General features: G+C 41.4%; 1 protein-coding gene across 3 annotated transcripts in view; it reads left to right on the top strand.

Annotated features, from left to right (window-relative positions):
• Positions 1–235: 235 nt before the first annotated feature.
• Positions 236–13468, top strand: part of LARP1B (La ribonucleoprotein 1B) — a 28246-nt gene continuing 15013 nt past the window's right edge. The window contains exons 1-7 of one of the 3 annotated variants that reach the window (XM_033159669.1): positions 236–896; positions 3838–3899; positions 4894–4953; positions 8810–8981; positions 10256–10402; positions 10514–10657; positions 11085–11253. In XM_033159669.1, coding sequence (XP_033015560.1) covers positions 524–896; positions 3838–3899; positions 4894–4953; positions 8810–8981; positions 10256–10402; positions 10514–10657; positions 11085–11253 — 1127 coding nt within the window. In that variant the 5' untranslated portion in view covers positions 236–523. Of the gene's footprint in view, positions 897–3837; positions 3900–4893; positions 4954–8809; positions 8982–10234; positions 10403–10513; positions 10658–11084; positions 11254–13468 lie in introns of all 3 variants that reach the window. The other 2 variants (XM_033159670.1, XM_033159668.1) reach the window with 2 other exon arrangements.

Below are 13468 nucleotides of genomic sequence, written 5' to 3'. Positions count from 1 at the left end.
CCTTTCCCTGACTCTGTCCCCGCCCCTCTTCCCACCCACCCCGCCTCCCCCGGCGCGAGGAAGCGCACACACGCGCGACAGCTGTGACGGAGCTCCTTGCCGGACCTCAAAGCAGGCCCCACGAAAACTGTGCCTCGGCTCCGGCGCCTCCTCCTACCCCCTACCCCCCTCCCTCAACCCCGGGCGGCCCCTCGGCGGCGACGCGTTCTCCTGTCTCGTGCGGGGCCCTCTCGCGCGTCTCTCTTCTCTACAACCCCCTCCCTTCCCCCCCCCGGCACGGGGCGGTGGCGGTTGAACCACCCGCTGAGGTGAATGAGCGACGCCGCCCCCGGAGGCCGCTGTTGGGGCGGGGGGGCTGCTTCCCCGCCAGCCGCAGCCCCCGTGGGGCGGGCCAGGCCCCCCGCACGAAGCAGCTCCGCTTAGAGGCTCTCTTTCTTCTTCCCCCTCCCGCGCTACGGCAGCCCAGCGGGGAGCGGAGGGAGAGGGGCGCGCGGAAGGACAGCGGGTGCGGACCCCTCTCGGCATGTCCGCGGCCGTCCCGCAGGCACCACTTCGCGGCGCGGAGAAGAGCGGCGGCGGCGGGGCCCGACTGCCCGAAGAGAACCATCAGGAGCAGCTCCTGTTTCCTTCCGGCCAAGTGACCGAAGCCCCCCGGGAAAGCGGCTCCGGCGAGGGGCTGCAGCAGCAGCAGCAGCAAGAGGGCGGCGACGACGAGGAGGAAGAGGATAGTAGCAACGGCGACAAGTGCCAACCGGGGCAGCAGCAGCCTCACGCCGTCGAGGCCCCCCTGCCCAAGGATAACCCCTGGACCCGCTGGAAGCCTCCCCCCGTCTCCGGCGGCAGCTTATCCCCCTCCAGCGCCTCCGCCGGCAGCGAGCTCGCCCCGCAGGACTCGGGTAAGGAAAGGGCTGGGCGAACAGGGAGCTTGTGTTTTGACCTACTGCGGGGAGGACAAGAGCCCCGCGTGCTGCTGCTGCTGTTGTGCCTCCTTCTCAAGTTTCTTTAAAGCGTTCCCTCTCTCTTTCTCTCTTTCTCTTTCTCCACCCTCCCCGCTCGCTTTCGGCGGCGACCCCGAATGACACAGGCTTCGGAGAAAGGCGTGTGCTTGCTTGCCTCCAGCCAGCCAGCCGGTGCCAGGGAGCTCTTTTCAGCCTTGCCTGCCCTCTCTCATGTTGCATATATGGTCAGATTAGGAAAATGAGCGTGAAGAGGTGTGGCTTCTTCTGCCTTGGAGTTGTTTTATAAGGTGGACGGTGAGAGCGAAGCGGTTGGGAAAGCCAGAGCTCAGTTGGCAGCGGTAGGGATGCCTATAAGCGAAAGCGGCTACTTCTTGGGGGGTGGGGATTGAGAAGAGATCTAGCTTGATAGACGTCGTGGTGGTGGTGGGGACACTGTTGTAGTCCTACTATGCCCATACAGAGCTTTTCTGTGTTTTTGTCCTTCATTATGCCTATTGCTTGCTTCATGTCAGAATCCTGTGCGGATGCCACTTGCGTGCAGGGAATAGTTTATTCCTGCTTGCATGTAAATCACTGTTGTGTATGTACCGCTGTTGTATGCATATATACTGCAGTTCTACATATTTGTGAACTTATATGTATGGGTGGTGCTATTAAATAAGTTTACTTTCAAACAAAAACTTAACGAGTTAACTTATGAAATAGCCTTTACTCTTTCTTCTGTCGCTGTGCATGTTTGTCAACACTTTGCATTACCTACAATAAAACTGAAAAACGTGAATTCTGTATAGAGTTTACTTCATTTTCTCTTGAGGGTGCTATTCATAGTTTAGGGTTCCTGTGATAGTATGCTGGTGGAAGCAAATTCAAGGCTTTTAAATATATATTTGCACTGACAGGTCTTTAGAGAATGACCATTGTAGTAATTAGTCATGCTTTGCTTTGTAGTTCATGCTTGATGGTCTTGCAAGAAACTTTAGCATGTACTGTACTGTATATACAGTACCGGTAATTTGTGGATCACAAACCACAGTATGCCACTGTGTAGCAGGAATTATCATGAAATAGTATTCAAATTCAGCAGCAGTAGTTGTAACACTCTTGGAGATAATAGAAGGTATTATATTAGTGCTCTGGGACTTAGCTAGATTAAAGTGATATAACAGTACAATTTAAAACTTGGATAAAAGAATTCATTTAGTTGAATTCTTAAGTACTTGCTCCCTAATAAATGTGTTAAATATCCTAGCTTAAATATCTTAGAAATAGAGTTCTGCCTTAAATAACTAGCTTTTGTATTTTACATTAAAAAATAGGGAAAGTAAAAGGTTAATTAGCATTAATTAGGATTTTATTAAATAGATAATTTGTTTTGCATATCTTCAGCTTTCATGTAATAAGTTCATTAAGTGATGCTATGCAAACTTATTCTACACATTAAGTCTGCAATTTACACACATTTAACTTGTGCGCATTCAGCTTTACATGCTTGCCTAGACAGATAGATAGTTGCTCAGGCACTACCTTGTAATGCTAGAATATAATATTAAAGCGGATGTGTTCAGAAAAGATGCTGTCAGATATGATATGCCTGACTAGTTCCTGCTCTAAATGTGGCGGTGGTTAGTAATATACCCGGTATCATTCAACTCAGACTTTTCTCCAAAATGCTTAGAGTGGTGTTTATGACACTCCCCATTGGTCTCCAGATTGGGGGTTGCCTGAGGCCACCGTGGTGCACATGGTTGTCGCATTGGAGACCCCAGTAGTACAGTACTATTCTTCTGCAATACAATGAGCATAATCTCTACCACACGGTTGTTGTTTTGATCATATTATTTCTCTTTTGGATAAGTTACTAGCTCACATTCAAAATGCGTTACATATTAGAAAGGAATATATTACAAAGTAGTACTGTGTACAGTATATCTCTTCCATCTTAAATTCCTACAGTGTACAGCAGGGGATCCCAATCTTTTTGGGCTCGTGTACATTTGCACTCCTAACTAGGTTATTAAACATATATAGCAGGCACCCCCAAACTCAGCCCTCCAGATGTTTTGGGACTACAATTCCCATCATCCCTGACCACCTGTCCTGTTAGCTAGGGATGATGGGAGTTGTAGTCCCAAAACATCTAGAGGGCCGAGTTTGGAGATGCCTGATATATAGAGAAAGCATCCCCTCCATCTATACTTGATGCTTTTTGATAGGACTAGCAGTTATAATTTTTCCTCATAAGCGCCAGAAAGATGCAAACAATTAATTGAAATTAGATTAATTTTAATTATTTAGCCTGCTAAGCATTAGATAGATTTTTGTTTTAATTGTATTTTGTTTATAGTATACTATTTACATTCTTAATGTTTGATGGACTTCTTGAAACTAGACTGTTTTGTTTCTTTATTTTCACTTTGGCTCTAGAATCTTCACTTTTCATATGTCTGTTCAGAGTATGATATGGAGAAGACCTGAAACATTAATCATGTATTAGTAAGTTATCTGACAAATTTGTAATATTTGTAGTATTTACTTATCCAGTATATTTGTAGATTTCAGAACAAATATCCAATCTATGTCAGATGAATTCTTACTTTACCATTATGCTTATAGATATATGTAACAGACAGCTACTTAAATATTTCAGTCTGTGCCCCCACAGCTGTCACATATGGAATACAAAATTCTGGAAAAGTAAATACTCTTATAAACTAGCATACAAGGCAAATATTACAAATTTGTGGAATTTCTTTGTTTCAACTTGTACTTAAACAATGTGAGAGCAGAAATTAATCATACTATTTAAATTATGTGATGAACTTGGCTTTGCTACTCTTTCTGGATTACTTGAATCACATCTTTCTTTTATTCATTTTAGAATTGCAGAGTTCTGCTAAAGTCATAAAGGCAGGAAAATCGAAAGTAAAGAAATCGAGTAAGGTATGTTTTAGGAGTCCAAATCAGTATTATAGTCTATTAATTCATGTTTAAATTATTATATTAATTAGTAATTAATACTTTCATAATTATTAAATTCATTTATTGTAATATACTGATAATCCTGTATTTGCATATTTATTTAAGTTATCATAAAGAGGACTTATTTGATACCACATACTTCAAATGAATAGGTTTTTTAATATGGAAAAGACTATAAAACCTGAACCATAGGCTTCACCCTTATTACTGAACTGTTGAAGCAAAGTTTTTAAGTTACCATCTTATTCAAGTTCAGGAAGAAAGATAGTGCTGGTAGACTTACATGAAATCCTTTTCTCATATACAAATGTTGCTTTTAAAATCTATTTGTATATGCTTTTTAGAAAGTGGGAGTACCCAGAAATTAGACGGTTGAAAGTTTTTTTTAAAGCAAACAAAAAAGTTTATTAGAGTTTTCTTGATACCTTTTTCAGAATAGCCATTATCTTACAATATGGTCTGTCCTTTGAACTGAACAAGGGATAAGTTACTGTAGGAGCATCTTGAGAAGTAAAACAGCTAGTCTGAGTGTTGTATGTAATTTTCCAAACTGATGGAAAAGTTTTCCTTACCAAGAGTTACATTGGAAATAGAGGATAAGCAGAAAAGCTATGTTTACTTGCTGATTTTAGCTTCAAGTAATTCACATCCATTGACTGTTAATTATTATGCAAATTATTTCTTAACATTAATATCAAATTTGAAAAGACTGCCTTCATAAAAATGACTGAACACATTGTTTTTAAAAGGTGTATGGATTCAGAATTGCTGACCACGTTGCTGAGTTTGCTTTTTTCACTGTGTTATTTTGCGATATGTAAGAATCAAGAGTTTTTGTTTTGCGATCTTATTTCTGTAAAACTGTAGCATAAATCCAGTGTCAAATGGGGGTGCTTGCTTGCTTGCTGTTGAACAAATGTTTCTGGATAGTAAGATGTGTTCATTACCATTGCAGGCAAATGACTTCAGTGATGCATCAAACTGGCCAACACCAAGTGAAATCGCCAACTCTGAAGTCAGTACACTTATAACATTTCTTTGTAACAACAACAATGAAGTTTGCCACTTCCATGTGGCAGGTATCTCTTGCCCAGAGAAATAACAAACAATATTGTACTCTTCTCTTCTCATAATTCTGCCTACCAGCCAATTTTCTCCTGTCTCTGCACTGTCATCATAATGTTCTTTTCATAACAGTATTGTAACTTTCCCAGCTTCAGAATGTTGGACAAGCTTAGGTTGAGTGTGGTAGCAGAGGAGCTAGCAGCTATAAGGTACAACAGATGGAGGTTAGCAAGCTGGTTAACTGTTAGTTTAACTCAGGGGTGTCAAACTCAAATTCATCGGGGGCCACATCAGCAGTTTGGTCACCCTCAAAGGGCCGGTTTTATCTGTAGGACTATGTGTCCACTCCGTGCACTACTTCAATCATTTTAACTCGGGGTGAAAGGAGAGCACGGTGGCACTGGTGTAAATCATGGCCCTTCTGATAGGACTAGCATACACAAACCCATTAATTAGTAAACAAGCACCATGCCTACTGAATAGTCACCATGTGAGAAGACCCAGGCACAAAGCAATCTGTTACATGCAGGAGAGGGAGGGAGAGAGGGAGGAAAGAGGGGAGAGAAAGAAGAGTAGGAAAGAAGGAAGGGAATAAAGAAGGAAAGAAAAAGAAAGAGGGAGAGAAGAAAGAAAGGAGAGGGAGAGAAAGAATAAGAATGAGGGAGAGGAAGAAAGACAGGAAGGAAGGAAGGAGAAAAAGAAAGAGGGGAAAGGAAGGATGTGGAAAAGAGGAGAGGAAAATAGAATTTGGTAAGTGGGGAAAGTGGGGAAGAGAAAGAAAGGCTGGAAAAAGATGTGACCGAGGGGGGGAAGGGAGGGAAAAGGGGGATGGGGAAAACAGGTAAACCATAAAGAGGAGGAGAGGCGAAGAGGGGAAAGTGAAAAAAGGAGAAATCAGGAGAGAGGTGGGCAGGACAGAGGGCAGGGGAGAGGCGGGCGGGGTCCTGCCTGCTCACACAAGGGGCTTCTGCGTCTCATCGGTGCGCAAGGCTTGAGACAAATAAGATAAACCACAATGAATGGCGATTCATTACTTTACTTCTGAGCAGGTACGGCTAGACCTGCGCTGCCACACCTCAGCCGTACTTACCGGCAAGGCAAACGGCCAGCAACGACACTGCAAGGGGGCTCCTCGATGCGATTTGGCTTTAGGGTTGAATCTGTATTACACCAAAAACATGGTGGGGGGGGGCAGGGGGAGCTGTCTGAATTTCTAAAGGACCACGACTGCTGTCTGTTCTCAGCAGAGGGATCGGATTAAATTACTGCCAGTTTAGCCTGAATGAAACGTTTCTCTCCACCCCCCTCGCCTCCCCAGACCCCTCCCCGCAAGAGGGGAAGAGAGCCTCAAGCAGCAGCAGCCAGGCACGGTACAAGAGGGAGGGGGGAAGTGATCGGGAAAGTGATCGACAGATCCAATGAGGGAAAGGCAGCGAATGGGCTTCCACGGAGACTGGAGACAATTGATCTGCGGGAGCTGGCTCAGGCTCCCTCTTCAACATGAGGCGTGCACAGCCTCAGACTCGCAGCCTCGCAGCTCACTTGCAAAGCTGTGCTGGAGACTCCAGCAGCGAGTTACCTGTGGAAGTAGTGGCCTATTTTTAGAAAGAGGGCTTCCCCCTCGCCCGCCGCCCCTGGCCCAGCCCGCAGCTGCCTTTACCTCGTTGTCGCCTCGCGTCGAATCCAGCCAGCAGCTCCGCCTCCACGCCAGCAGCAGCAGCAGCCAAACAGGAGGGAAACTGCTGCTGTCTGCTGCTGCGCCTGCGCTGGCAGAAACGAGGGAGGACGCATGACAGAGCAGAGCAGCAGCAGCAGCGCCTGCCTCAGCCTCCCGAGGGCGGGCCGCCGGCCAGCTGGAGAAGCGGGCGGGCGCAGGAGGGCCAGGAACGCGGCGGCCGCCTAGTTGGCCTAAATGGCAGCTCCGGCCCTGCGTGCAGTGAGCGCGCGCGCCCTCGCTCCCCGGTGCGGGTGGGCGGGCACCGGGAGGGAGGGAGGCAAGCGCGGGCCACATGACGAGGTCTGGCGGGCCGGATTAGGCCCGCGGGCCTTGTGTCTGACACCTGTGGTTTAACTGCTTGTAAGACTACGGTAGTTTACAATGAAGGCAAAATTATTTCCTTAACAAGTTTAAATTGCAATGACAACATTTACTTATTTCTAGATGGCTTTTCTTTTTTATACCACATAAAAATAATTTCATATTGTGACCTTTGCAAAACACAATATCAATGAGGTATGATAGAACTAATTGATGCACATAATGTTCAGTTCATTCTTAAAGCATATATGAGTTGTACAAGGCTGATCAGTTAATTAATGACAATTGTTTTGCATACAAATGACCTAGGTATCTGTTTGGGAGATCAGCAAGGGCAGCTAGACAATTTGCAGAAAAATATTTTTGGGTAGCCAGCCCCCATTCCCTCTCCTAAAGCATTCTGTAAATAGCTAATGGTTCTCTACCCTATGCCACAGGACTCTTGTAGCTGGTTTTTCTGAAGTATGATTTAGAAATCAGATTGAATGTGGAATGATATGGTACTTAAGCTGAAAAGGATCAGTCCCAATCTTCTGTCTATGGCAGCAAAACCCATTGCAACCTGTGTTCTTCAAAGCTATAACTAGAGTCCCAATCCTGGTTTATTTGGGAGAAACAAACCATAAGCACTGGTTTGAATGTTACACTAATGCAAGGCTTGTGGTTTGTTGCTTCATCTGAACAAACGAAGGAGTGAAATGGGAGCACTTAGGTTTAAACAGCCACATGGTTTAAACAAACCACACAACTTGGATTAGTGTTATGCGAAACCCGGTTTGAAGGAGAAAGAACATGGACCACCATCACTGCTGCAAGAAAGGTGCTCCACCCAGAGAGTTCTGTCTGTGTGGCTTGTAGTAACAAATGATCTGTCTCTTTGTAACTCGCCTACATGAAAGTAGTTTACAGAGAAAGCTACCATTGCTCAGCTGGGGTAGATACCAAAAGTGGTTGTAAGGAAGCAGCAATTGCTTATTTCTGCAAGTTGCCTCCAAAGAAAGAAAGAGAAGGAAAAAGAAAGAAGGAAGGATTGTGGAGGAGCCTGCTAGTAGAAGCATGTGGGGAAGAGAAAGGGAGCCATAGTAATTATAATGGATTTAACTATTCTTACATTAGCTGGAAATCTAACTCTACTAATAATGGAATACAGTTGTACCTTGGTTCTCGAATGCCTTGGTACTCGTACATTTTGGCTCCTGAACACTGAAACCCCGGAAGTAAGTGTTCTTGTTTTCAAACTTTTTCGGATGCTAAACATCTGATGCGGCTTCCACTTGAGTGCAGGAAGCTCCTGCAGCCAATTGGAAGCCGCACCTTGGTTTTTGAACTGTTTTGGGAGTTGAACGGGCTTATTATTATCTGTTCTGTCCATATGTTCTTGTGCTCAGTGATGTGATTGGGGAAGGCAGTAGAGGAATTGTGGTAACAAGCCCCCCCCCCATATGTTAATTGTGCCTTGTACCTTGCTTTTGCAGGTTCCTTGGAAACATGTAATGAGCCTTCATACATATAGCTGGCTCTGAACACGTGTGAATAGGGACTGTACAGATAGTATAACCAACACATAAAAATTGAGGCTGGGACTTTCTGCTGTGATTCTGTTACTTTGCACATGTCAACTGAACAGTTGATAAATGGACAGTAGGAAAGAGTGGTTTGCTTTTTTTTATCATGGAGCTCAAATTTGGCAGCAGGGATGGGATTGCTGCAAATATTTGAATGGGGTTAGGATTCCGCTCTAATGTTTTTTTTCTCTGTTGTGTTACAGTGTAAAAATATAAGCAATCAGAATAAAAAAACTCCAATTAAAAAGGAGAAAGAAGAGAAGAATGAAAGGAAGAATAATAGCAGAATCAAAGAAAACCTGGAAATAAATCCGGATATTCCTGGCGAAAACGTTAGTGAAGATGAGGCTCAGATTAACAATCAAAAGAAAAAAGGTTGGTTTGGGCTAGCATATTAATAATGTTCTCTATAACCTGAGGTATCATGACTAAATTTAAAGAATGGAGCTGTAAAGTATGTTTGTGCTCCTGATTTCTGACATTCTTGTTAATTTTATTGACAGTTTTTTAAAGGTTGCAACTCTAATTTATGACTGTTTCAATAGTGCTTGCACAAATCTTGCTGTATTAATATTTTAATATTTTAGAATTTAGCAAATCTTCATTTTCCTAAAATTTTAAATTTGGGCATTAGTTTATATATAAAGAAATTTCATTAGCTTTTTCTGTGTGAAGATCAGTAACCTCATACTGTAAATGCATGCAGATGAACCCTTAGATAAAATTTTAATCTAAGTTAGAACACAAAAATCATATTCAGAAACAAGGAGCTGCTTCAGCACTTTGAGTGCATCACATCAGTTTTGTCATGGGAGGAAATTCTTTAACCCTCTGACAGTGTCTTGTTTCCCCACAAGTCATTTAATGAGGTAGCAACCAACCTAATATCCTGCTTATATTACAGGAAAAGCTCACATAGGCGATTAGCATATGTTAGGTTTCAAAAGAGTTGGAAGGTAGAAAGGTGGAAAAGAGTGAGCAGTTATAATATTAATATTACTACTATGACATAAAACTCTTCACTGTCTCCAAAGCACAATAAACTGAATAGTATTTTCAGTGATATCCCCACAGAACCTATGAACATGGTAAAAGACACAGTGGGATTAAATTTCTGAAGAATTGCTTTAAAAGAGTGTCCTTTTAAGATCTTACTGAGGCCCACCAGTGATATCTTACTATTCCTGCAGCAGTCTGATTTTCTGGGGTTTGCATACATGCAAGGAGTCCCCACAGATACAACAGCTCCCTAGCTTTCATATTATGGAAGGTGCCAAAAATGAAAGGAGGCAGCGCTAGCATGCCTTCCTCCACAGCTCCCCCTCATCTAATAACTTTCATGTTTTCATACTGTCTGAATAGGACTTCTATAAATTCCAGTTGAAATGAAAATCATCTAATCACCTCCCAAAGTGCTCTCCCAAGTGTTTGAAATTTGAGTTTGTGCATAGGATGAGAAGCTATTTCTTGTATGTGCAGAGCTTATTTTTATGATAGAAAGTTACTTTGTGACATTTGCTGTTATTCTTAGAATGAATTCATATGTGCATATGTATTCAAAACGTGGGAATTAATACTTAATGTAATATATTTTATAGGGTTAATGGGTATTCTTAACAGCATTCTAGTTCTATATTTTACACTTGAAGGTAACAAGCACAAATGGGTGCCACTTCATTTAGATGATATGAAGCCAGAAGGCCAAGATAGACCAGGATCTCGGAACAGTTCAAGATCTCAGCCAGAAACAGGCAAACTTGTGCCACACAACAACAGACGCAATGAGACAAGAACTAGTATGTCATCTAAATTTTATTGATTTGTGTTTGTATTTAATTGACAACTACTTGTTGTTAAAACCTCACTTCTGTAACTCTAGGAATCTACATTTCTTCTATTTCTAAAAGGCTGGCGACGGGATAGAGAAAAACGAGATGATCATGATGAAGTCTCTAGTGTGAGAAGTGAAGGTGGCAGTATTCGAGGATTTTACAGAGGAAGAGGAAGAGGCAGGGGCAGAGGAAGAGGACGTGGAAGAGGAAACCCTCGAAGTATGAAAATAGAAATTATTAAGAAAAAATAATAGTGACAGTTTGAATAGTGTCTGCTCCCATAGGAATTAGTTAATTGCCATTCATGTCCTTCCATTGTGAAAATTGTCCTTCCATTCCCTGTTGTCCTGTCATTAAGCAGTTATTGGTTCCTGAGAGACCTCTTATCCCATGATTATAATGTTACTGAGAAACTTTGCCATGTGTTTTCTGAAAGTAAATTTCTACCCTCTGACTCATGTATATATATATTGTAAACTGCTTTGAAGTTTTTTCTACAATCAGGTGACATATAAATTTTATGAAATAAATAAAATAAAATGTTGACTCTCTCAAATAATTCTAAACATTGACTAGGTCGAGGCTTTCTTTTTTCACATACTTAGACTCATAATTTGTATTAATTCAATTTTCCTCCTTCCTGAAGTGAACCATGAATATTCATATGGCTACCGGGAACAATATAATGAGAGGACTGACCAGCCATTTCAACCAGATCTTAACACCAGTATGATGTATTACTACGATGATGGAACAGGAGTGCAGATGTATTCTGTTGATGAAGCACTACTAAAAGAATACATTAAACGCCAAATGTAAGTAGACTGCTGTGTGTTTATCGTGCAGGTGGTTGGGGAAGCAAGATGTTAAACTTTGTCCCTGTGCAAGACTACATTCATTTATTAAGCCAATGGTTTCAAATAAACATGTGGCATAGGTTGGAAATGCTACAAACATTTCACTGTGAACTTTTAATAAGAACAGGTCTTGAGTTTCTTGGTGTTATAAACCACATGCAATCCATGTATATACATCCTTACTCTGTTGTGTCTGTGGCATTTTGTTGACATTGTAACTTAGGTATGCTTGTGTTACGGTATAGTAAGACTGTGTACATATGAAAACTTTGTAATTATGTTGGCTTGGAAGTAATTTTGCCATTCTTAATTTTTCTTTCAAAAGTACTTATTGGTGCTTTGTCATTGTGTTTGAATTGAAGAAAACAAATGGCATACATTATAGCTATAAATGGAAATGTTCCCTTGTATTTGAATGGGTTGTGAAAAGCCATTTGGAAGGCTGGTTATCCAAATCCCTGGAGAAAATTGTTGTTGTTGTTATTAATTAAATTTCTGTACTACCCTTCATTCAAGGATCACAGGGCGGTTCAGAATTTTCAGATTGTAGTGAAGGGTTTATGAATTAGCATATTGCACATCCAGTTTTGCCATAGTTCAATGGTGGCTTTTGTTGCTCTTGCATTTTATGTGGCATGTTGCTTGCTTGTTTTGTTACAGTTGATGCAAATGAAAAAAAGAAAAATAAATTTGGTTTATTGGCAGATAGATTCTGGCTTGAGGCTGTCAGTTTCAATTTCCCCCAGTTATTGTTGCTGGGCCTTGTGAAACCTGACAGCGGACATACAGTTCCATGTCAGATTAATCAGTTGGCTTCCACTGCCCTTAGACACTTCTTCGTTGTGGTCAGATTTCTGAGTTTGCAGTACAGAATCCAGATCCTCTAAGGTAGAGCATGATGATGTCCCCCTCTGATGCTCAGCACATTGTTAAACCAAATTTGGTCATATCTTCAAGTTCTGCTATTAATAGTAGGATTTAGTCAGATATCCTAGCAGGGGTTAAATTATTCACAGTCTCCTTAATTAGTTTGAACATTTCCAAGCCTTATCATGGAATGTGCTACTGTTCTTGGAATGTTGGAGGCTTTTTCCACCATCCAAATAGTTTGGAAGGTCTTACTATTTTCTAATTGGGTGCTGTCCAGCATTTTGTTGCAATAGGTCTTTATTTTCTAAATTATTAAGTACTAGAATTTCTGGACTGTGTTTACAGATTCTGCAGCCATATAGAAATAAAGCTTTAAGACAAGTTAGAATATGCATACTTTAATTTCTTGTATTGCTAATTATAGTTTTAATTAAATAGCTGGCCTTGAAACCCTCCTCCCCCAAGAGTTCAATTTGTTTTTAATCAGGACAACCTTATAAGAGAGAAAATTAATATAAGGTGCATACATTGTTGTTGTTTTTTAAACCCAACCATAATTGGCATTTGTTGCCATAAAACTGCACTTCCTTATGTTCTAAGAGAAACCTTATCAGAATCATTCTGAAAATTAATATAATTGGTTCCATTCTGAAAATAGAATTTAGATAAAATGAGTTTCTACCTTATCAGAGTTCTGAATGTTGTGTAGAATTCAAAGCTAAAATGATTATGTATTTTTGTCATCAATATTGATTTGTTGGCTTCCATGTTTTTGGGAAAAAGGCCTTTCTTAAACTAGAACCTTGAGGGTATGTCTTCTTCCTATTTCATAGTTTGGTAAAGTTATACTACCTATGTAATGTGGCATATTTCTGTCTTCAGTGGGGTTGAGGGATATTATTTCAGATAAACAGTAATTGGTTTCAATAAGCTATAAGTCTGTCTTGGTCTAATTTTCTTGGGGGCTCCAGATGTACATTTTGACACTTTTCAAACCATATCCACTCTTTGTTCTTGAGAGCATCTCAGGAGCCTTTATTATTAACTCACTTATGGAAATGTATTTTTTCCCATCTTGCTATGTTCCATATTTTGGGCACTTTTCAATATTTCTCAGAGATAAGAATCTTGGGTGTCTTACAAGCTCATTCAAACACTTTTGAGAGCATTGTCTAGGTGACGACAGTGAATATAAGCCAATAATTTTTACTTCCCAGATGGAATTTAAATTGTCACCTTGTAGAAAAAATATATTCTGCTTTATGGCAGAGAATATGCTAGTATCTTTAGGCAGTTTCTTTTT

The sequence above is a fragment of the Lacerta agilis genome, chromosome 9 (genome assembly GCF_009819535.1).
Source record: "Lacerta agilis isolate rLacAgi1 chromosome 9, rLacAgi1.pri, whole genome shotgun sequence".
In the NCBI taxonomy this organism is placed as follows: Eukaryota; Metazoa; Chordata; class Lepidosauria; order Squamata; family Lacertidae; genus Lacerta; species Lacerta agilis.
The sequence above is the reverse complement of the archived record's forward strand: the minus strand, read 5'-3'. Positions and strand labels throughout refer to the sequence as shown.